The sequence below is a fragment of the Phyllostomus hastatus genome, unplaced genomic scaffold (genome assembly GCF_019186645.2).
Source record: "Phyllostomus hastatus isolate PE091 unplaced genomic scaffold, TTU_PhHast_1.1 phas_scaffold_78, whole genome shotgun sequence".
Classification (NCBI taxonomy): Eukaryota; Metazoa; Chordata; class Mammalia; order Chiroptera; family Phyllostomidae; genus Phyllostomus; species Phyllostomus hastatus.
In genome coordinates, this window is record NW_025334041.1 from 18571904 (window position 1) to 18592932 (window position 21029).

The window sequence follows — 21029 nt, forward strand, 5'->3', positions numbered from 1 at the left end:
AAGGATGTTGGACTAATGAATTCTAAAGTAATTTAAAAACAATTTCTTGGTTAACTATTCAAAATCCTTTTACTCTTTTCTGTAATTCTTAGCTACGACGTGTATTTTTCATGGGGAGGCAGGTAGCTGCTAAGTGTTAGAACAGGGAGGAGTCCAAGTTACTGAAAGGAAAGAGGCGGGTAGGGCTGCTTCTCCGCCACTGTGCTAGCTAAAGCACTTCCAGATTTAGAGGCTCCTCCACATTTAGGGAACTCAGTCTCAGCCACAAAGTCTTGCAAACAATAACCACCCTGTTGTTGCAATGTTAATTGTTCAAAGAATAGACAGGCCACCCTAGAAATAGAAGAAAAAACACTTCAGTGGATAGCACTAAACAGAGGTCAAAGAACATTCCAAAACTGTCATTTGGAAGAAGTGAAAAGAAAAGAAAGTCAACAAATGAGGGGGGTAAAAAAAACCCACAGAGGAAGGGACATGATTTACCAGAGATCAAGCAGCTTGGTTTTGCTCAGATATTTTCAATCTCCTCCCGCCCTCCAATGATAGCACCACTATCAACAGCCTCCTCACAAACTGTCCTTTTTTTCCCTCACTTATTTGGCTCCTTTTATGTGCTAGGCAGTGTATTACTTAACTAAGCGAGCAACTGTGAGTAAAATAAATAGCACTGTTTTAGTTTATACCAAAAAAAAAATCTTAGAAAGATGTCCTTAGCTCTCAAAAAGCTTAGTCTATTACTAAGACAACTCCCAGCACCAAGAGAAGTTGTACAATCAACAGAGGGAACAGATGTCAGAGAAGCCCCGGCCACGTGGGGCGGCTTCACGGGAGCACGGAACTGAAGTCAAGTCTTGAGGATAAGTAAAGAAGTTTCTCAAGAACTAGGGGGAGGAAGAGGGGGTGGTGTGTGTGGGAGGGGCGGCTCCTAGTGTGGGGCGGGGGTGCGGACACTTCCAGCAGTGAGAAAGCGGGGAAGCAGGACCTGGAGAAGGTGCCCAGCTCCATGTGGCAACGAGGACAGGGTGCAGGGCTCACCGAGAAGAGACAAAGGGAGACAAACCTGAACAGGGCGCAGGGTCCCTGTGCACCTCTGGTGGAGGTGATGAAAAGCCACTGACGTGTGCTAAACACAGCAGGGACTTGATCAGATATAGGCTGAAAGAGGATTAATCTCGTGATAGAAAACAGACGTGCTACCAGGATGCTCAGGGCGCATTCCTCTACGAGAAACTGTATAGAACTGGAGTTATGGACTAAGGGTATTTACTTTATCCAATTTTCCCTCCTTCACGTCCCTTCCTCCTCAAGTACTTTATTTTTTAAAACTTATGGGATAGATCCCAAGCCCTTTTTTTGGAATTAGGCAGGATAACAGTAGAAGAAAGCAAGAAAACGGAGAAAGGTAGGAAGGCAGATGGGTAGGCGAATTATCTGTTCTCCCAACAGACGGGAAGATGAACTCTACTTTGACATATTTTATTGAAATTTGGAGATTCAGTAGCACACACTGCCTAACACAAGTTATGGTATGTATTATTTTTCCTTTTTCTATAATTAGCTTCCTGACTTTTTCTACTAATTTCTAGGTCCTTTCACTAATATATTGTTACCTTTAAAATGTGCTTTCCAATTTATTATTTCACTTCCAACATAAAGACAAAGTAAGATATCGATATAGTCAAGTCTCCATCATTAAAAAACGAAGTACCCTATTACAGGCACAAAGATTCAGCTACACTAAAAATAACATAAAAACCATCCCCAAAGAATTTTTCACAGCTACTCACTTTTTTCTTAAATCTTTCATTACAATACTTCTTTTAATACAACCTATGATGAAAGAATATAAGTCTTTCTGATCATATCAGGAAGATATTTCACAATCACTGGGTTAATAGTTTATTTCAACAGACAGTACACCCTAAATGATAGTAAAATTCCCAAAACACCCATGTCCATGAGCATAATTGGCATCCCAGTGACAAACCCAACAAGTACAATGACTTGGCATTTTTTTTCTTATCAGAGAGAGATTTTTAAAAGAGGAGTTGAGGATGAAGTTCCAGCTCTGCCCATCTATAGAGCAGTCTCAGAGCTCCAGAAAACATAAAATCTCAGGATCAGAAAAACACTGGTCAGGTAAGCAAGCAGCCCTTCTGGTCAAAGTGGACCCGGAAGGTGGCACCAGCTGTTATTGCCCATGCAGACATTTCCAGAGTCCACCCCTCATCACTAGCTTTCCTCATTAATAATTTGCTTATAGGTAATTTCAGCATTTCTTTCTGAAGAGCAATTTCCTCCAATAGTGAAAAATAAAAGACGAATGCCTACGTGCGTGCTGCTGTGATCATTTGCCCTCTCTCAGGACTCACCTAATTCCAAAGGGGGTGCAATTATTAGGGCAAATTCCAACTCCAAAGGAAATTCCCCAGCTCGGCCAGCTGCCAGTGGAACTATAATATCACTATGAAGAGTAAGTCTTCCTGGAAGTTAAGAAGAGTCTGGGGAGAAAAGGTTCATTATGCAGAACTATCTAAGGAGCAACCTCCTATCACAAGAGGAAAGAGGTTTGTTTACATAATCAAATGCTAGGAAGTTATCATGAAAGAAAGACTTAAAATAATTTCACAGACCATCTCAGTTTTTCTATTTTCTATAACTCAATATGAGATTTTAAAGAAAATCCAATAATTTAGTCATATGTCTTTTATTTTGGATATTAAAGTAACTCCGAAGCAACACATAAATCAACACATGGATATGCACTGAGAAAACTTATTGAATATCATTTGTAAGACATGCATGGAAAAATCAAAACCATAATAACGTATCACAAAGCTCAGAATTGTGTAAATCTATACAGCAAAGACAGAGAGAACCAAGAAAATAAGGGGTTTCAGAAGATAGTTAGAATATAATCACTATAGGTAAGAAAAAACAAAGATGTATTTTGCTCATAAAAGAGACCTTTGTGCATCTCCTGAGAACCTATAAAACTTGTTCTTATCTTACTAACAAGTTTATTTAACATAGTTCTTTGCTTTCTAAACCTACAATAAATTAGAGGCAATAAATTATAAATGGAGGATACTGCTGTATATTGACATTCTCATAAGATGACAGACAAAAATTAAGAAATAAACAGAATATAAAGCAAAGCATTTGAGTGTTATTTGGAGGAAGGAATATGGCCCTATGTACCTCTGTATTGCTCAGATCTATTACAGTATCGCCAAACACACACGAAAACGCACATAAGCTACACAGCCTATACTTACACAAAGTTCTGGTACTCTTAAGAGCAAACCATAAAGTATACAGAGAAAAAAATTATGAAGGTCCCACAGAATGCTATAAACAAAAGGCTGCCCCTGTGTATTTTGCAGAAATACCAACATTTTGCTCACAGATTTTCATAAAACAAAGCCTACTGTTGCTTTATAATTTTGTCCATGTAAAGATCAGTGCAAAACAAGTATGTATCAATTGGCCTAGATTTTCAGAGTAATATTTAAAACTATGAAGGTGTCTAAAAATGTGTTTAAAATGCCAATGTGCAATAAAGGCCAAGCATAAGAACTGGGAATATTAAGGAAATTCTTCCTCAGTATATATGAAACTATAATTTCAGATAAACTGACATGACCTTTTTCTTTTTCAGTTTTCAGCTGTCACTGACATGACTTTTATACACTAATTAAGGACACAATAGTCTACAATAGATACCATATTCCCAATTCCTGGAGAGTTCCCACTAAAAACAACCTGAATTTTCTGACAGCTACTCAGCTTCACTATTCAGCATGATTCGTAGAGAAAGGCTTAGTCAAACAGCTGTTAGAAAATGTTTATAAGTTGATTTGTCCTGATGCTAATGGGTTTCTATCTCCTTAAAGGAACCTTACTTAATTCTTTAATAACTGGAGTTTATGAAAGAGTTAATAAATTCTTAAGTAATTATGAAATATTGCACCTCTTGTAAGCAATACCGTATTTGTACTCCCAGTGAATGGTGAATGTGGTAGAGACTGGCCAGCTATTCACCAAAACTCTTTCTCTCTTCCTGGGCTATTACTAGACTACATTTCCCAAACTCCTTTGTAATTAGGTGTGACTACATATCTAAATTCTACCCAATAAACTGTGAACAGAAGTGACAGACCTAGGGAAACTTACACACAGCCTGCTGTGGAGAGGCACGGGGATGTTAGAACCCATGAGCGGTGGAGGTGTGAGCCACCGTTCTCAGCTGTCTGGGGCCCTGAACAGCCACTAGAAAAAGAACAGCCCACCACTCAGGAAAACCCTTTCGGTCTTTATGTGAGTAAGAAATAACCTTGCTTCCTGTCTGAACTGTATTATGGGGTGTTTGGTAGTGCTGCAAATGAACACAGTAAGAAATATATCAACTAAATTACCCACCAAAATTTAATGCGGAAAGTAAAGGTGGGAACAAATAAACGTGCAGAATAAATTTAAACAGAACATTTGGGAAAAGATTGGGACTAACTTGTAAAGCACTGTCCCTCAGGAGTTGGAGAATGAGTAAAATAAAATGCTCACTCTGGTTGTTTCAAATTTGAATATGAGATTGAGAAGTTTAGACTTAGAAATAGCAACAGAGCCCTGAGCGGTGTGGCTCAGTTGGTTGGGTGTCATCCCGTACAGTGAAAAGTCACCTGTTCAATTCCCAGCCAGGGCTCATGGCTGGGTTGGGGGTTCGGTCCCCTGGTCAGGGCTCATAAGAGAGACAACTGTTTGATTGATGTCTCTCTCTCTCACATCGAAGTGATGTTTCTCTCTCTTCCTTCCCCTCTCTCTACACATAAATAAGTAAAATCTTAAAAAAAAGAAGTAGCAAAAGAATAACTGTAAAGTTATATTAGTAAAAATATATATTTGAAACAATATTTAATAAATGTAATATTCAGTGTTTCCCACCAATACTATACTCTGCAATCAAATTCTATTACAAGAAAACCTTCTAGGGATTAACTTATTTGATTATCTTAGAATACTTTTATTGAATACCACTTGAAATAAATAATTAGCCGGGAAACTAAAAATATTTTACTTACGCACAGCTTATTGCAATGAGGTTTGACCTGTATTTCATTAAAAAGCCATCTGATCACTCACCAGGAGAAGCCATTACCTACTTGATCTGTCCTATGGCTACTTCATTTACCATTCCTTTTTTTATTTTTATTGAATTTATTGGGTGCACCATTCATTTTTTATGGTAACACTGTGAACAAACTGAAGAAAAAGTCCCCATTTGGACATTATGATACTTGTTTGTAGCTCTGTCCTGGTTTTCGTTTCCTACTTAATGACTAAATGGCACCATGGTGGGTAATGCGCTGGAGTAGAAGTGGTGAATCATTAAAGAGTTCGTAAATTTTAAAAACAGGGGCAGGCCTTCTGGGCCCCATATGCTTCTGGAAAACCCAATGTTGTGCTGTATTAACTGAACTGTGAAGCTTTTATTGGTCCTCTTTAAAAAATGCTTGCAGTGAAACTTTCATTAATGCTTGCCCTCAAATTGTTTATACTACTTAGCATTTCCATAGCAAAGTTATATTTCAAAGAACTTTTTGATTATCAGCTAATCTACATTTTTATAAGAGTATTCAGTTCTTTAGCAAAACAGAGGCATGTAGAGAAAACTCAATGAATTTTTGTTGAAGATTTGCCAGTGAAGAAAGGAATAGAATAGAATATAGAATATCTTGCCACGAACCTTTAGCTTATATAAATTGCCTGATCCTCTGACTCCATAGGGGTGGAATAGTTATTACATGTTCCCACAGTGGTGAAGAAAAGAAAAATGAGCTACCTTTATGCAGTGGGCTTTGAAAACTAAAGTTATCGAACTTTGCAATGACTGCTATGGCAACTCCACCACCCAAGGTCATCTAGAAGGCCACAGGGCCACATCGCTGCATAGGTCTGGGGGTATGATGCACTGTGTGGTCTATGTTTGGAAAATTCCTTTGGGAACATTCTCATCGAAATTACTTCATATAAATAAGATTCATCAAATTAAAAGTCATGCTGGAATCACCATAGGGTTGATACAGCCTAATTTATTTACTCTTAAAAATGTTCAGGCTTAAATCGTATTTTCTATAGTATCATACTAAAAACCCGATCTCTGCTAAAACAGGTAGAAACACGTTTTGAGGGAGTGGGGAAGGGACGGAAATGTACCCTAGAAGGATCACTTTGGTTCATCTCGACATGAACACAGGAAGGCCTAGGTAGCAGAGAACACACACAAACCACTAGAATGTCCCCACACATTGTTCCCTCCTCTTCTTTTCCACAGCACTGCTGTTTTATCTATCAGAAAGCAGAATAACCGAGTTATATCTCAGCTGACAGGAGAAAACACCTATAGTAAGATCAGATTTGATGAAGTATTTTTTGTTTTTCTAGAGTCCCAAAATAAGAAACACTAGAGTTTGTTAGGCAGATTAAAGAATATTTATTTCTTTTTAAAAAAGATTTTATTTATTTATTTTTAGAGAGGGAAGGGAGGGAGAAAGAGAGGGACAGAAACATTAATGTGTGGTTGCTGGGGGCCATGGCCTGCAACCCAGGTATGTGCCCTGATTGGGAATCGAACCTGCGATGCTTTGGTTCACAGCCCAAGCTCAATCCACTGAGCTACGCCAGCCAGGGCTAAACAATATTTATTTCTGCACTTCACCCAGCCACAGTGAAGAGCAGGGTGATCCACCTTATTTAGTACCCCCTCCAGGTTTCCCACACCAGCCTCCTGAGGGGAGGGGCCCAAGAACCAGTATTACTAACAAGAGCCTCACGTGATTCTTATTATCAGACGTGTTTGGGAAACTCTGGATTAGATGAGCCCTAAAGTCTTTCCTTCTCAGATTTGGCACTTCTGATAAAAATTAAATTACTAGAAATGGCATCCATACTGCAGTACTCAGAAATTAAGTTATGTTCATATATATCTTAAAAGAGGACAATGAATGAACCAAAACTATTTACACTTTTGTCTCCCCCACTAAAAGGTGCTGTGCATAAGGCTCATGATTTAGTACCACTAAACAACACACTGCCTGGCACAAAATATTTGCTTCATGAGTTTTGAATAAATGACTCTGTCAATTGCAGCAACTAGCTGCCAATCTTACCCACGTAGTCTTCCCTTGTTCTAGCTCCTTGATGCCAAAAAGCAGCACCCAGTGCCCTAAGAACACTATTGGCAAAGCAAAATTAGAATAAGAACTAGTGATTCTATATTCAAAACTCAGCACTTATTGTTTGACTGGCTGAATGATCAAGACAGTACTATTTAGTACTTGATATCAACTATACTTGAATATGGAGAACTTGTGTGAGATGGGGAAAAGAAGAATTCACACCACCCAGGACAAATTTTCAAGACAAACAGAAATATTGTCCTGTGTCTGTGACACGGACTATTAAAGAACTTCTGTAATAATTGGAGTGAGTCTATTTTCCTGGTGCACAAAATCCCTTAGAGCCCTTTGTGGAACAAAAGCAAAATAAATGGATGGCGAATGCATTAACCAATTTAATTCTCTTTTTGCATAGTTAGAAAAAAAGGACATGTAAGAAAAAAACACTTCTAAGTCAAATGATTAGGTTATTTCTCACCAGTGGAATAGTTATGGTGCCATAAGATACAGACTAAGAGCAGAGTAATATATTCGTGTTTGTGGCCAAACATTTTCCAAGTGCATTTCAGGTCTCTAATCATGATTTGTACTTACTGGCAGTAAACAGAAAAGATTCCCACCCACCTGGCCCATTTGCTATGACTGTCCTCAATTAAGATTTCATTCATAAAAACTTCCCAAACAGAACTGATTAAGACCTCTGTCTAATGCTGCTCTCACCAGAGTAAATGTATTTATAAGAAAGTACACAAGGAAATTTTGAGGACTCTACAGTCAAGAGCTTCACTCAGTATTGTCTCATTTATCTCCCACTTTTTCCCTTCTCCTAACTACACAATTATTCTCCTGGCCAGAACTCCCTCATTGACACAGCAGCCTCCAAGGATACTTTCATATTATAAAGTCAATATTCTTGAGGACAGGGTAAGCTGAATTCAACTGCGAGATATTACCAGTAGTGAGTTTGTGTCAGCTATATGTGAAACTCACCAAGGCATTTGGTATTATTTTCCTTTTTTTAAAAGAGTCCTATATATTTGACCATGTTATATCTTACAATAGATTCACCTATAAGAACTCCTATTTTTTTTTCTAAAATGCTACAAGTTGTTATAGTCTTCAGTAGGAGAAGCTGAACTATGTATCGTAGTCCCTCCTTCTCTGTACGCACCTTGATGCATCGGCTCACATTCACTCTCTACACATCCAACCATCTACCCTGGGTGGACAATATGACTCATATTAACTCTCAAATCTCCTTTAATTGTGTCTGTTTCTTCTCCCTCCGGAGGAGTTAGCTGCATGCACTCATCTGTTTTCCTTCTCTTGTACCTCACAAAGTTCAGTAAACATTGCTTCTGACCATCTGTTCCTTACATATATACAGTGTTTCCATAGCTTTGTTGCCCAATGTACTTTACCTCTTAAGCAGTTAACATTAATAACAAAAAATCTCACCCTACCCTCTGTTTCACACATAAGATGAGAAAACCAAGAGTGATATCACCTTTACACAGACCTCTCCAAAAATAATACTTTTAGAATGAAATTAGATGCAATACAAACCTACCTGAGAAATTCTCTAAAGTGCCCATAGCTCCCACTAAAAAATCACCATAAAATCTCTTACCTGTTTAACTTTCTGCCATTTGATCCACTTTTCCTTAAGCATGTACAATTTAAAAATATTTATTACATTGCATTGATTACATTACATCTTTTTCAGCTAACTTTATCAAAATATTTCTGCATTCACTCATTGCAGCGTAGTTACCTTTAAACAGGCCTTGAAGCCCTGGCTGGTGTAGCTCAGTGGATTGAGCGTGGGCTGGGAACCAAAGTGTCCCAGGTTCGATTCCCAGCCAGGGTGCATTCCTGGGTTGCAGGCCAGAACCCCCAGCAACCGCACATTGATGTTTCTCTCTCTCTCTCTCGCTCTCTCTCTCTCTCTCTCTCGCCCTCTCTCTCTCTCTCTCTCTCCCCCTCCCTTCCCTCTCTAAAAATTAAAAAAATTAAAAAAATAATAATAATAAAAATAAAATAAATAAACAGGCCTTGATGAGCTAAACAGCAAATCTAAGCACTTGTAGTGTTCTGATGGGACTACGTGTTTCTCAGTAAACAAGTGGGTCCAGGTCTACACGTTAGAAACATGATACCTAAAGACCATAGAGACGCTGAAATTCTCTGCTTGCACTATTCATAAGTTGTGTAAATTGAGTTCCATTATAATTTGGATTCAAATTTTTCCTGTGTAGCTTCATCTCTCAGGAGCCTCGATGACATCTGCACTTTGTGTCCGTTTCAAGATTACATATCCAGGTAGAAATGCCTTTTCAGATGTCTCATTTGCACAGAGCTGTGGTCACTGCTATAAATTCTATTTTCCCATGATTCAGTTTGCCCTGTCACTCTCCGATGACGTGAAGGTGGGAGGTGACAAACTGTGGGAGGGGTGTGTGTGTGTCTGCACGTGTCTTTGCATGTGTGTATGTGCATGTTGAGGGGGTAGAGAAAAAAGGGACAGGGGACATTTGTTTAGATGTATAAACAGTCTAGTTTCTGGCCTTGGGAACTGCAGGCAAGCCCCTGTATAAATTCTAAATAATAACTTCTGGAAATGGGGGAAGTGCTCCGCCACTTCTGTACTTAGCCAATGTGTTCCTATTACTTTTAGTATGTTTTTTAATGATTCCAACACATTCTACCACAAGGGAAAAAAAAGTTCGACTGTGGTGGTTCTAAATTAAATGCCTGTGTTAAATTATGCAATTTTGAAACATTAAATTTATATATAAATGAATATATATAATATGTATTTAAAGTGCAATACATACATAGATAAAATGCTAACATGGGTTTAAGTTCATCTCAGTAGAAAGGATAAGAAGACTAGGCTATACCTGATGAGCAGAGCAGCTCACGCAGGGCAATGTACAAGCGCCGGCTGGGGAGCTGGCGGGGGAAGGAACAGGCACAGCAGGTTAGACCAGAAGTTACCAAAGCCTAGTCCCCAGGCAGCCGCAGCCCTGCAAAAATCTCAATTATTGGGCCCCAGTCCAGACCTACTGAGTCAAACACTATGAGCATGGGGTTTTTTGGTTTTTAGAGAGAAAGGTGAAGGGGGGAAGAAAGAAAAGATGACAAACAATGATCAGCAAGAAAGAAACATCAATCAGTTGCCTTCCATTCATGCCCTGACTGGGGACTGAACCTGCAACCCAGGCATATCCCCTGCCCAACTAGCAACCTTTCTGTTTGCTGGCCGATGCCCAACCAACTGAGTCACACCAGTCAGGGTCATGGGCTTGTTTCGAACAACCCCTCCCAATGATACTGATGCGTGGTAAAGTTTGGGAGCCTCTGGGACACGTGGATACAGAGATAAGAGGCTAAGGTTACCCTTTATCTGCTTATCCAGATGACAATGCTAATTATAAACCATACCTATAATGGAAGACTGTGGAAGAGAGCTCTGCCATGTCATCTAGAATCAACAACCACAGTTCTACTCCCCAATAATTTCCAGTTCCAAATTCAACATGCAAGCTGCGGGCCTCCTGGGGGTGTGGGGGGAGACTCATGAGGCCATGATCTTTCAGAACAGCTAACCTGGGTGTGGCACTCTGCAGAGGGAAATTCTTGGCAAAGATTTCCCTTTATAAACTCTAAATATAATATTACATTAGCTTCAATCTTGGAAGTTGGATAACTCAAGGATATCAAGATGCTGAAACAGTGTTTTAAATAATACATAGAAATGAATGCTCCTAGAGTAATCCGAACAGAAAATTCTTTTTAAATTCGTTCATGCTAAGCATGTGGTTTCTGAACCTGCTCCGTCATTCTGAAGACTTGGTCTGTGCTTGTTCCAAAAGTGACACCCTGTTCCTGTAGGAATGGGTGTTGGCAGTGCTGGTCACAACATTACATGAGCCACACAGTACACTGGATTGGGAGGAAGCAGGTGCTGAGATTATAATTAAGTACGCACAGAGGAAACAGGAGTGACAGCAGAGAAGGGTGGGGAGGAAAACTATCCTTCCTGTGTGTCAAGAGATGGAGGAGGAGCGATTCCACATGCTGACTTCCAAAGTCCACAGAACAATTTAAGAGCATACAGACACTTACTGGGTCAGCAAGACCATGGGTGTGAATTAGATGCCCACCCTCATCTGGAATAAACATTTATAGCTTCATAAAATTCAACCCAAATGTCACATGAGACTTGGAAGAATGAAAGCCCAGTGCTCAGATAACAACGTGAATGAAGTTAGTTGCCTGAAAAGCCAGCTGGTTTACATAATAGAGGCCTGGCTCCAGAATAAATATTCAAAATTCATTCCATCAACCAATCTACATCAGAAAACACAGAAAGTCCTTTCATGACTTAAATTTTTGGTTTGAAGCAACACAAAGCAACATCTTTCATACACAGTCTGTTAAAGGTTTAAAAAGCAATGAGACTGACCGGGCTGCACTGGTGAGCTCATCACGGGAGTCAGTCGGACTGATGGGTGGGATGCGGGTTCACAGCCTTCCTTCAGCTGGCAACGTCGGTCCCCAGGGGCCTGGTGGAGGAGAAACCTAGAATGCAAGAGAAAGGCACGTGGATGATACACATTATGTCAAACCACGAAGGAAAAGAGACAGAGAGTCTCCGCTCAGCCACAGCTCAACCGTGGGTCTTTGAAAAAGTCACATCAACTTCCCAAGTGTCTGCAATCTTCATCAATAATGATCTATATCAATATATGTTATTATAGATATATATAGGTACTACATATAGATATACAATTAATATAATTTATGCATCTGTTATCTGAATTTTATCTATAAAGAAGCAAATTTATCAGTCATGCTAAAAACACAGAAATATTGTGAACACCAAAATAAAATCTGTGAATGGGAAACCACTTCATATAGTTATAATTAGTTCCCTATTAACTAGTCACTATAAGTTGTTGTTGTTTGTTATCATTATTTTAGAAATTTAAAATAGTTTGTGGAATTTTGGATGTAAGTATCTCATTCCGTAGTATTTTTATCATTGTCAAAGATTTCCATCTAGAGATAAGACATCTTGAGGAAGGAATTTTAATGGACTTAAAAAAAGGGATAAATAAACCATAAAATATAAGAGCGGCAGGAAACTCCCCTTACAATTTCCATTTCTTCTTGAAGACTTTTGCAATCTTGTTCCAGCCAAAAGCAGTAACAGCTATAGTCTTTCTAGGAGTGGCACAGGATGGGCTTCTTGGAAGGAATTTAAGGGGCTTTCTGATTTTAACTCGGACACACTCTCACCGCTCGACACTGCAGCAAAGGAAGAGCAACTGGAAGGGCAGTTTCCTCACAGTTTACTGGAATTTGTCAAAGTTTAAGAAAGAGGAAAAAAAAGGAGCTTTTAATGTTGCTCTTAATGAGTTTCTTGCAAAAATAGTATGGCCCTATTGCACTATTTTTATACACAGAATGCTGTAACCCTGAGAATGAGGCATCTCTTTACCTTGAGAATCCAATGTATTTATTGTGATTCATTTTCCCAGCCATATTTTGAAAGTGTTATTACTATTTTTTTGCCCAAATGTATAAAGCAGTATATAAATATGTATTTCTTTTGAAGAACTATGGAAGCTCACCAAGAATACCTATAATACTTTAAATGGTCTCTCAATAGAAATATGCTCATTATTAGAACAGTTAAATAGTCATTAACTGCAGCAGGCTACTTCTCATGGCCTCTTTAATGCAGGATATAGTTTAAGACTTAGTAACAATAAACTGTATATTTTTATAAATCTTCAAAATTATACGATGTGCGTATTTTATTAACATTATTTAAAGAATCTTAATTTCCATGTTGATGAAAAAGCAATATTTCTTTAAAAACTGAAAAAGGAAGAACAGAAAACTTTTTATTTCTGTATCAGCAAACAGACATTCTGATTCTGACTTGTAAATAAAAAAAGTCAATATCATATTTTAAAGAAGAAATCATTTGCATAGTTTTAAACAGTTACAAAGTACTTTTAGAAAGACCATACTGATGTCACTTTTATTTTTTTTTAATATTTTATTTATCTTTAGACAGAGGGGAAGGGAGGGAGAAAGAAAGGGAGCAAAACATCAATGTCTGGTTGCCTCTCACATGCCCCCCACCAGGGAACCTGGCTTGCAGTCCAGGTATGTGCCCCAACTGGGAGTTGAACTGTCGACCCTTTGGTTCACAGGTCAGTGCTCTGAGCCACACCACTGAGCCACGCCAGCCAGGGCTGATGTCATTTTTACATCAACCATGCTAACAGATACTTGTCACTCTCCCCACACCTTCTTCTGAGGTGAGAAAAATAGGTGAGATGTCATCTGCTTCATAATTAAAAGGTAATGAAACAAAATCAAAATTAAAACTTGAGTTAGATTTAAATGTATAGGGCATCTAAAATTAATGAGTGTGGACTTTGATATTTTTGGCACTTTTACCTTTTTTACATTGCAGTCTGGAACATCCTAAATGCTCTTGCTGCACTCTGGATTCTCAGTGGTTTGATTTTCAATTAAGAATAACAAAAAGCAAGGGACTTAAGAGAATGGAAGGAAAGGAACACTAAAAGATGCCTTCCATCAGAGGCACAGTTCTCAGTGTTTAAACAAAACAAAAAAAAGTTAATCTATAATGTCACTTTGTACAATTGATGCTTGTATATTTCCAAATGCAACTCAGTTTAACCAATAATATCCAATAGTTAAGAGTAGTAATACCAAGGTGAAGTTTTGCTCCTTGTCCCAAAATCTAAAATTAGAAAAGACGTTTCTATTTTCACCACCTCTGCCTCTCATTTCCACAAACATAAATAATGCCAGTCCAGGACATGCTGATTTATGGCTGGTGACATCATTGTTGGGTTTTGCCTTCACAGCCCTAGATTTGAGTTGCAGTTAATCTCAAATGGAAATGCAAATTCTACTTCTAAAATATCATCATTCAATGCCTTTTTAAAAGTTAAACTACTCTCCTTGCCATTCAATCTTTTTAATAACTTCCTAATCATGACATATTCCTCTACTATTAGGAAAGCCTTGTTACCTGGACAACTATAAAGAGAATTAATATGCACTTCTATGTTGATAGGTACTAGTCTCCAGTTATTGTATCTTCATTCATAATGAGCCACAATGAATCAAAGTGTCACAGCTATAATTGCATAACTGGAATATGTTTTTTTTTCTTAAAGACTTTATTTATTTATTTTTAGAGAGGGGAAGGGAGGGAGAAAGCGGGGGAGAAAAACATCAATGTGTGGTTCCCTCTCATGTGCCCCCTACTGGGGACCTGGCCCACAACCCAGGCATGTGCCCTGACTGGGAATCAAATACGTGACCCTTTAGTATTCACAGGCCGGCACTCAATACACTGAGCCATACCAGCCAGGGCTAGAATATGATTCTTTAAGGAGCTCTCCTAACAAGTTTCAGAGGTACTGATCCTTTAAACATACATCATGCACAATGTGTGTGTCTGTGTGTGTGTGGGGTGGGGGGAGAGGGAGAGAGAGAATGAATCATCAGTTACCTACCTAAGCTTCCCTTTTCCCCTTTCCTGGTGGCTAACAAGTCAACAGATTAGCAGTTCCTATTCACACCTTTTAGGGACAACATTGATATGAAATTTTACAAATGAAGCCCTTTTTAACTCTTGGAAAAGAAAGACGGGTCAGTGGGGAACATCCATCAACAAGAATGACCAACTTATTCTTAAATCTTCCCATACTTCTTTATCCAAATGGGCTTCAGAGAAACACTATTTTCTGAGAATGGGGACATTCCCCCCTAGTATGTAAGTCATCCTTACAATGAGCCTAAACTAGAAATAATAGGAAACTAGCCTTCAACTGGGTAGATAAATTTAGAAAATGGGAAAAAAGTACTGTTTATTGAGAGTACAGGTGATCAAAGCAGATATAGGAATATATCTGGTTTCAATTAATTTGCATATTAATTGCCTATGCTGTAAAAATATGTGCACACTTAAGGACGTAGAGAAGAACAGCAAAAGGAAAACTGTTGCTATGAATCTTTTACTTAAAGAGATACAAGAATTGTTATTTTGGTTCTTGACTATACCTGAGCTACCTGAATCCACAATTAGAAGCTAAGAATCTTTGTTTTCAAATGACTATCTCTGACTACAAGTTAGTCTGCTGCCTGCAAGCAAGTTACTGCTTCAATATCCTGGGATATACAGTACAAGTAACAACTCCAGGAGTGACATCCTGCAATGTCTTAGCTTGCTGATGCAGCCAGCCCACACTGCTCTCATTATCACCATGGTTGTGATTCCGTGGGTCCTCCACGCACTCCACCTACATGGACTGTTCCATAGTAATGAATGGCAAAGCAGCAGAGCTTTACAAATGACAAAACTTGCCCAAGGATTTTCTCCTCCAGTCATCAAACGGCCCTTCGGAGTATACTGAATAAGCCATTATTATTCCCATTTTACAGATGAAGAATTAGAGGCTTAGAGAGGCTGAGGATGTGTTCACAAATATGCAGATGGTAAGTGAAGGGCCAGTCCTCTGACTCCTAGCCCAGAGCTCTCCTGCAGAGGACCGCAAGGAATTATGGCCGTTCCAGCACAGCTGCTTCAGTGTCAGGACTGTCTACCTAGTTGTCACAATTTCAATAATGACACATGAAATGCAGGTCTTCTTTACTAAAAGATCTATCTAGCCAATGAATTGACTGAAGTCAGACACAAAAGATCATAAAATAAATAAAAAATCTAAAATAAATGACTGCAAGAATTCTCACAGCATAAGCTTTCAAATCTGACTTAAACATCATGTTCTTACCACAATATTTCTATTGTTTTTTTTAAGTATAGTCTGAGCTTCTTATTATGGTTTTCTTTTTCTTTTTTTCCTTTTGGGCAATTGGTATTATTTTGGACAGTGTGCCCCTAAGAAAGCCGAATGCTTTTGTAGTTTATGTAGCCAGCGAAAACTATGTCTCTAATGTATCCTCCCCAGATTTAGGGCAGTTGTAATGCACAGTTCAGTCTGCAGGCCCTTTTCTTCTCAGATGGAGCCATTATAGCTCCAGTTCCTCTGAAGAGTAGGATTCACAAGCTGACTCAATTCATAGCATCCACTGTAGAGATAGTTTATTAGTGGAATAAGCCTACTGTGCCAGTTCATTGAGTATCAGGGGGTTCTTCGGATCCACAGTCTCTCTCTCATGCCTCAGAATCTAAAATTCTGCCACAATTTCATTTTTAGAGAAAAATACTAGAAAATTGCTCTTGACATTTTATTCAATTCAACAAACTTTTATTGGCTACATCAAAGACACTCCATTATCCGTTACTCCATTATGGAAACCTCAGCTTTTATTTCATTTTCTACTTCTTGCGTTTCACATATATAGTCACCAAAGCCAGTACCCTGATACCTTATTTTTAATTATATTTTATTGATTCTTCTATTACAGTTGTCCTGATTTGCCCCCTTTGCCCCTTCTCCATCCAACATCCTCAGTTCCCTCAGGCAATCCCCGCACCGTAGTTCATGTCCATGGGTCATATTTGTAGGTTTTTTTGCTACTCTATTTCCTATACTGTATACTGTATAGCTATGGGGATATAACTACCTATTTGTGTTTCTTAACCCCCTCACATCTTCACCATTCCCCCACAACTCCCTCCCACATGGCAACCATGAGAACTTTCATTGTATCCATGTCTTTGTTCTTTTTGTTTGCTTAGTTTGTTTTTTTTATTCCATTGTTGATAGGTTTGTATCCTTTGCCATTTTATTGTTCATAGTTTTGATCTTCTTTTTCTTAAATAAGTCCCTTTAACATTTCATATAATAATGGTTTGGTGGTGATGAACTCCTTTAGTTTTTTCTTGTCTGGGAAACTCTTTATCTGCCCTTCCATTCTAAATGAGAGCTTTGCTAGTTAGAGTGATCTTGGCTGTAGACCCCTGCTTTTCATGAGTTTGAATAGTTCTTGTCAATCCCTTCTATCTTGCAAAGTTTCTTTTGAGAAATCAGCTGACAGTCTTATGGGAACTCCCCTGTAAGTAACTAACTTCTTCTCTCTCTCAGCTTTTAAGTTTCTCTCTTTGTCTTTAACTTTTGGCATTTTAATTAGAATGTGTCTTGGATTGGGCCTCTTTGCATCCATCATAATGGAGACTCTCTGTGCTTCTTGGACTTGCATGTCTATTTCCTTCACCAAATCAGATGTTTTCTTTCATTATTTTTTCAAATAGATTTCCAATTTCCTGCTCTTTCTCTTCTCTTTCTAGTACACCTATGGTGCAAATATTGAACTGCTTGAGGTTGTCCCAGAGGATGATTACACTTTCTTCAGTTTTTTAGATTTTTTTGTCTTGTTCTTATGGGTTGTTTTTTGCTCCCTTATGTTCTAATTCATTGATTTGATTCTTGGCTTCATCCACTTTGCTGTTGTTTCCCTGTAAATTATTCTGTATTTCAATTAGTGCATCCTTCATTTTTGACTAGATCTTTTTTATCCTGCTGAGGTCCTCACTAAGTTCCTTGAGCATCCTTCTAACCAGTGATTTGAACTCTGCATCTGGTAGAGAGTTTATTTTCATTTTGTTTAGGTCTTTTTCTGGAGTTTTGATCTGTTCTTTCATTTGGGCCACGTTTCTTTGCTTTGGCAGCCTCCCTGTGTTTGTTTCTGTGTAGTAGATAGAGTTGACTCCATGTCTTGGTAGTGTGACCTAATGTAGTAGGTGTCCTAAAGGGCATAGTGGCATAGCCTCCCTTATCAACAAGCTGGGTACTCAAGGTGTGCCCTTTGTGAGGGCTGAGTACACGCTCCCCTTGTAGTTGAGCCACGGTTGCTGTTGGCAGATCAATGGGAGGGATTTACCCAGGCCAGTCAGGGGTAAAGATTGAGTGTGACCACTGACCACCAATCTCCGCCATCTATGGAGGATTGGCTGTGCAGGGACAGGGTGGTGGTGCTCTGACGTGGTCTGTAGCTGTCTACTGGGTGTGTTGGCCCTGGGGTTTCCTGGGTGGTGCAGGCCAAGATCAGCCCCCGACCTGTGTTTTCCTGGGGGGCCACCCTGCCTAAGCTATAAAGTGATCTCATATGGCTGGTCCTTGCGCTGGGCTTAGGGATTCCCAGGTAGAGCCAACCTGTGAATCTAGGCTGGCTGCTGCTTGTGGCATGCCTGAGGCTCATTGAGGCCACCTGTTGCTGGTTTGATAGGATTTAGAAAATTGTGCAACATGAGCCAAGACTAGCCATTCATATGGAAAAGCAGCTTGGGTGGGCCCATGAGTTGGGTGGGGTGGAGTTTCTGGGGATCTCCAAGGTGGTGCAAATAGTGTTAGCCAGATTGATGGAGTCTCAGATAGGACACCAGCTTGCCAACTCTGTAAGGGGAGGGCTTAGAAAGGGGACAATGGACTCTGTTTTCCTTGATGCCAGACACTTCAGTTCCTCCCTGTATGCTACCGGTGCCTGTCAGGCTGTTACCCCTGTGCTGGAGCTCAGAGAGAGTGAGTCTGAGTAGGTGAGTCTGTGTGTAGGTTCTTTAAGTGGAACTGTTTGGGGCTCCTGCAGCTTCTTCCACTGACAAAATCCCTGCTTGTTTTTGTAGCCAGAAGTTGCAGGGACTTATCTTCCTGGCACAGAAACCCTGGGCTGGGAAGCCTGGTGTGGGGCTGGAACTCCTCGCTCCTGAGAAAACCCTCCCAAATTTTTATCCATCACACGTGGGTAAGAGACCAGCCTGTCCTGCGTCTGCCACCTCCTCCCAGTCTGGATGGATGTGGTTTAATTCTGTAGCTGTCAGACTTCCATTCATCCTAATTTCTGACAGTTCCAAATGATGGTTGCTTATATTTTGGTTGTAATTTTGATGTGATTGTGCAAATAAATGATCCATGTCTGCCTACACCACCATCTTGACTGGCAGTCATCCACCGATATCTTAAAAATACCTTTCATATTTGGGCCCTCCTTTCCATTTTAATGAATGCTGCCATAGCTCAAGTAATAATTTGTTCTTGATTAGATTCTTTATCTAGCTTCCTATCTGGTATCCCTGCCTCTAGGAAATGTATGAATGAATAAATGGGTGAGTAAGTAAAATCCAGTGCCTGCAACCTCCTTAGCTGGCATTCACATTCCCCTCCCACTCCATTTTCTCTTCTTCCTTTTTTTTCCCCTCACATGTAACTTCTATGGTTCCAGGCAATCTGTCATTATTCTTAGGGTAATATTCAACATCATAAACTACTGCTGAGGCACAGACACCCATAAATCAGAATGAACACTAAATATATCAGTTGAGTGTAAGTCCTGACTTTTCTCTATAGTATCATTCACATTTCCATGTTTTTGTGCCATTTTCTGTAAAGGATAGTAACACCTCTTCTCCACCTCCCAGCTCAAATTCTTTTTATGTTCTTTTTAATCCTTACCTGAGGGTATGCTTATTGGTTTTAGAGAGAGAGAGGAAGGGAGAAGGAGAGGGAGAAAGAAACACTGGTGTGAGAGACATCAATCAGCCACCTCCCATATGCACCCGGACCAGGCATCAAACCCACAACCCAGGCATGTGCCCTGACAGGGAACTGAATCTGTAACCTTTTGGTGTATGGGATAACACTCTAACTAACTGAGCTACCTGGCCAGGGCCCAGCACAAATTCTTTAAGGCTCTGTTCAGTGAGAATTCTTAAGCAACAACTCCAATGAAAAGGTCAGCTCCTCATCGATGTTCCCACTGTGTCTTGTTCCACACTATACCAACACCCTTCTATGTTAGATAATAATACCTCTTATGTTGGCAAAGTACATCTACCCACCATGAGACTATGTTCCTCAGTTTAGGGATTGCACCATGTTCATTTCAGTAATTCCCACACTTAGCACAGTGCCTGGCACATGTGGGTGCACAATAAATTCTTGGTGGATGAGGGAGTCAGCAAAGGGAAAGGGCTAAACCAATGAATCTGTAGTTGCCTGACTTTGGGGCAGAATCATTTACCCAACCTGTTGGTAAAACATTTTGAAGGACTAACACACAGTCCTTTGATTTGGATCAAAGGAAGAAAGAAATTTATTCCAGAGTGTAGACTACCATCTAGAAAGAGCAGACCCAGATGGGGCGGGTGCTTTGTGAATCAGTGGGAGACACCAGATATCGCAAAAGGCCCCTGAATTACGAAATTCAAGATACTGTCACTTCTCAGATCATTGGAAGGGTTCAGCTTCTCACCTGCTTATTAGTTTCATTTTTTTCCTCCTCCAAAGGAAATTTCTTTATTAGACAAGTTCTACAACCCCACAATTACATGAAAATAATCGAACCACTTTTCATCAAGACACAGGAGAATGGGATACAGAGATTTCAGAACACTTGCTCTTTCAACGTTAGTAGCAGAAGCAGGACTACGCAAATAATTCTCCTGACAATACTTAGGTGTCTTCAGCATCAGGACCCTGGAGACTCTGGGGACTGGGAAACTGATGGGCACAGATGGGAGCCCCACCAACGATGCAGTGAGGGAACCTCCCCTAGTACCACAGCAGACACCTGGAGCTCAGAGTCAGTGAACACGCTAGAAAAACTAGTACATCTACAACTTTGGTCTCATCCTGATCTCCGAGCAGTCACCTATGAAAGACTTGTGGTTTTGAAACCAGTCTACTTGCCAGATATTTGCTGGCTTCACCCTTAGAGTATAGCTAAGAGCAGAACGTGTCGTGCCGAGGGTCACACATGCCCCTCCCGTGCATACTCTGCACTTAGATTTTAAAAGCAAATAATAAGCTCCATGCTCAGACTTTTGGAAGAACC

The 21029-nt window shown here is 39.7% G+C and overlaps 1 protein-coding gene across 1 annotated transcript in view; it reads right to left on the bottom strand.

Annotated features, from left to right (window-relative positions):
• Positions 1 to 21029, bottom strand: part of HDAC9 (histone deacetylase 9) — an 820804-nt gene that overhangs the window by 743377 nt on the left and 56398 nt on the right. Inside the window, exon 2 of the mRNA XM_045827591.1 lies at positions 11647 to 11762. Within this exon, the coding sequence (XP_045683547.1) occupies positions 11647 to 11668 (22 nt within the window). The 5' untranslated portion in view covers positions 11669 to 11762. The remainder of the gene's footprint in view (positions 1 to 11646; positions 11763 to 21029) is intronic.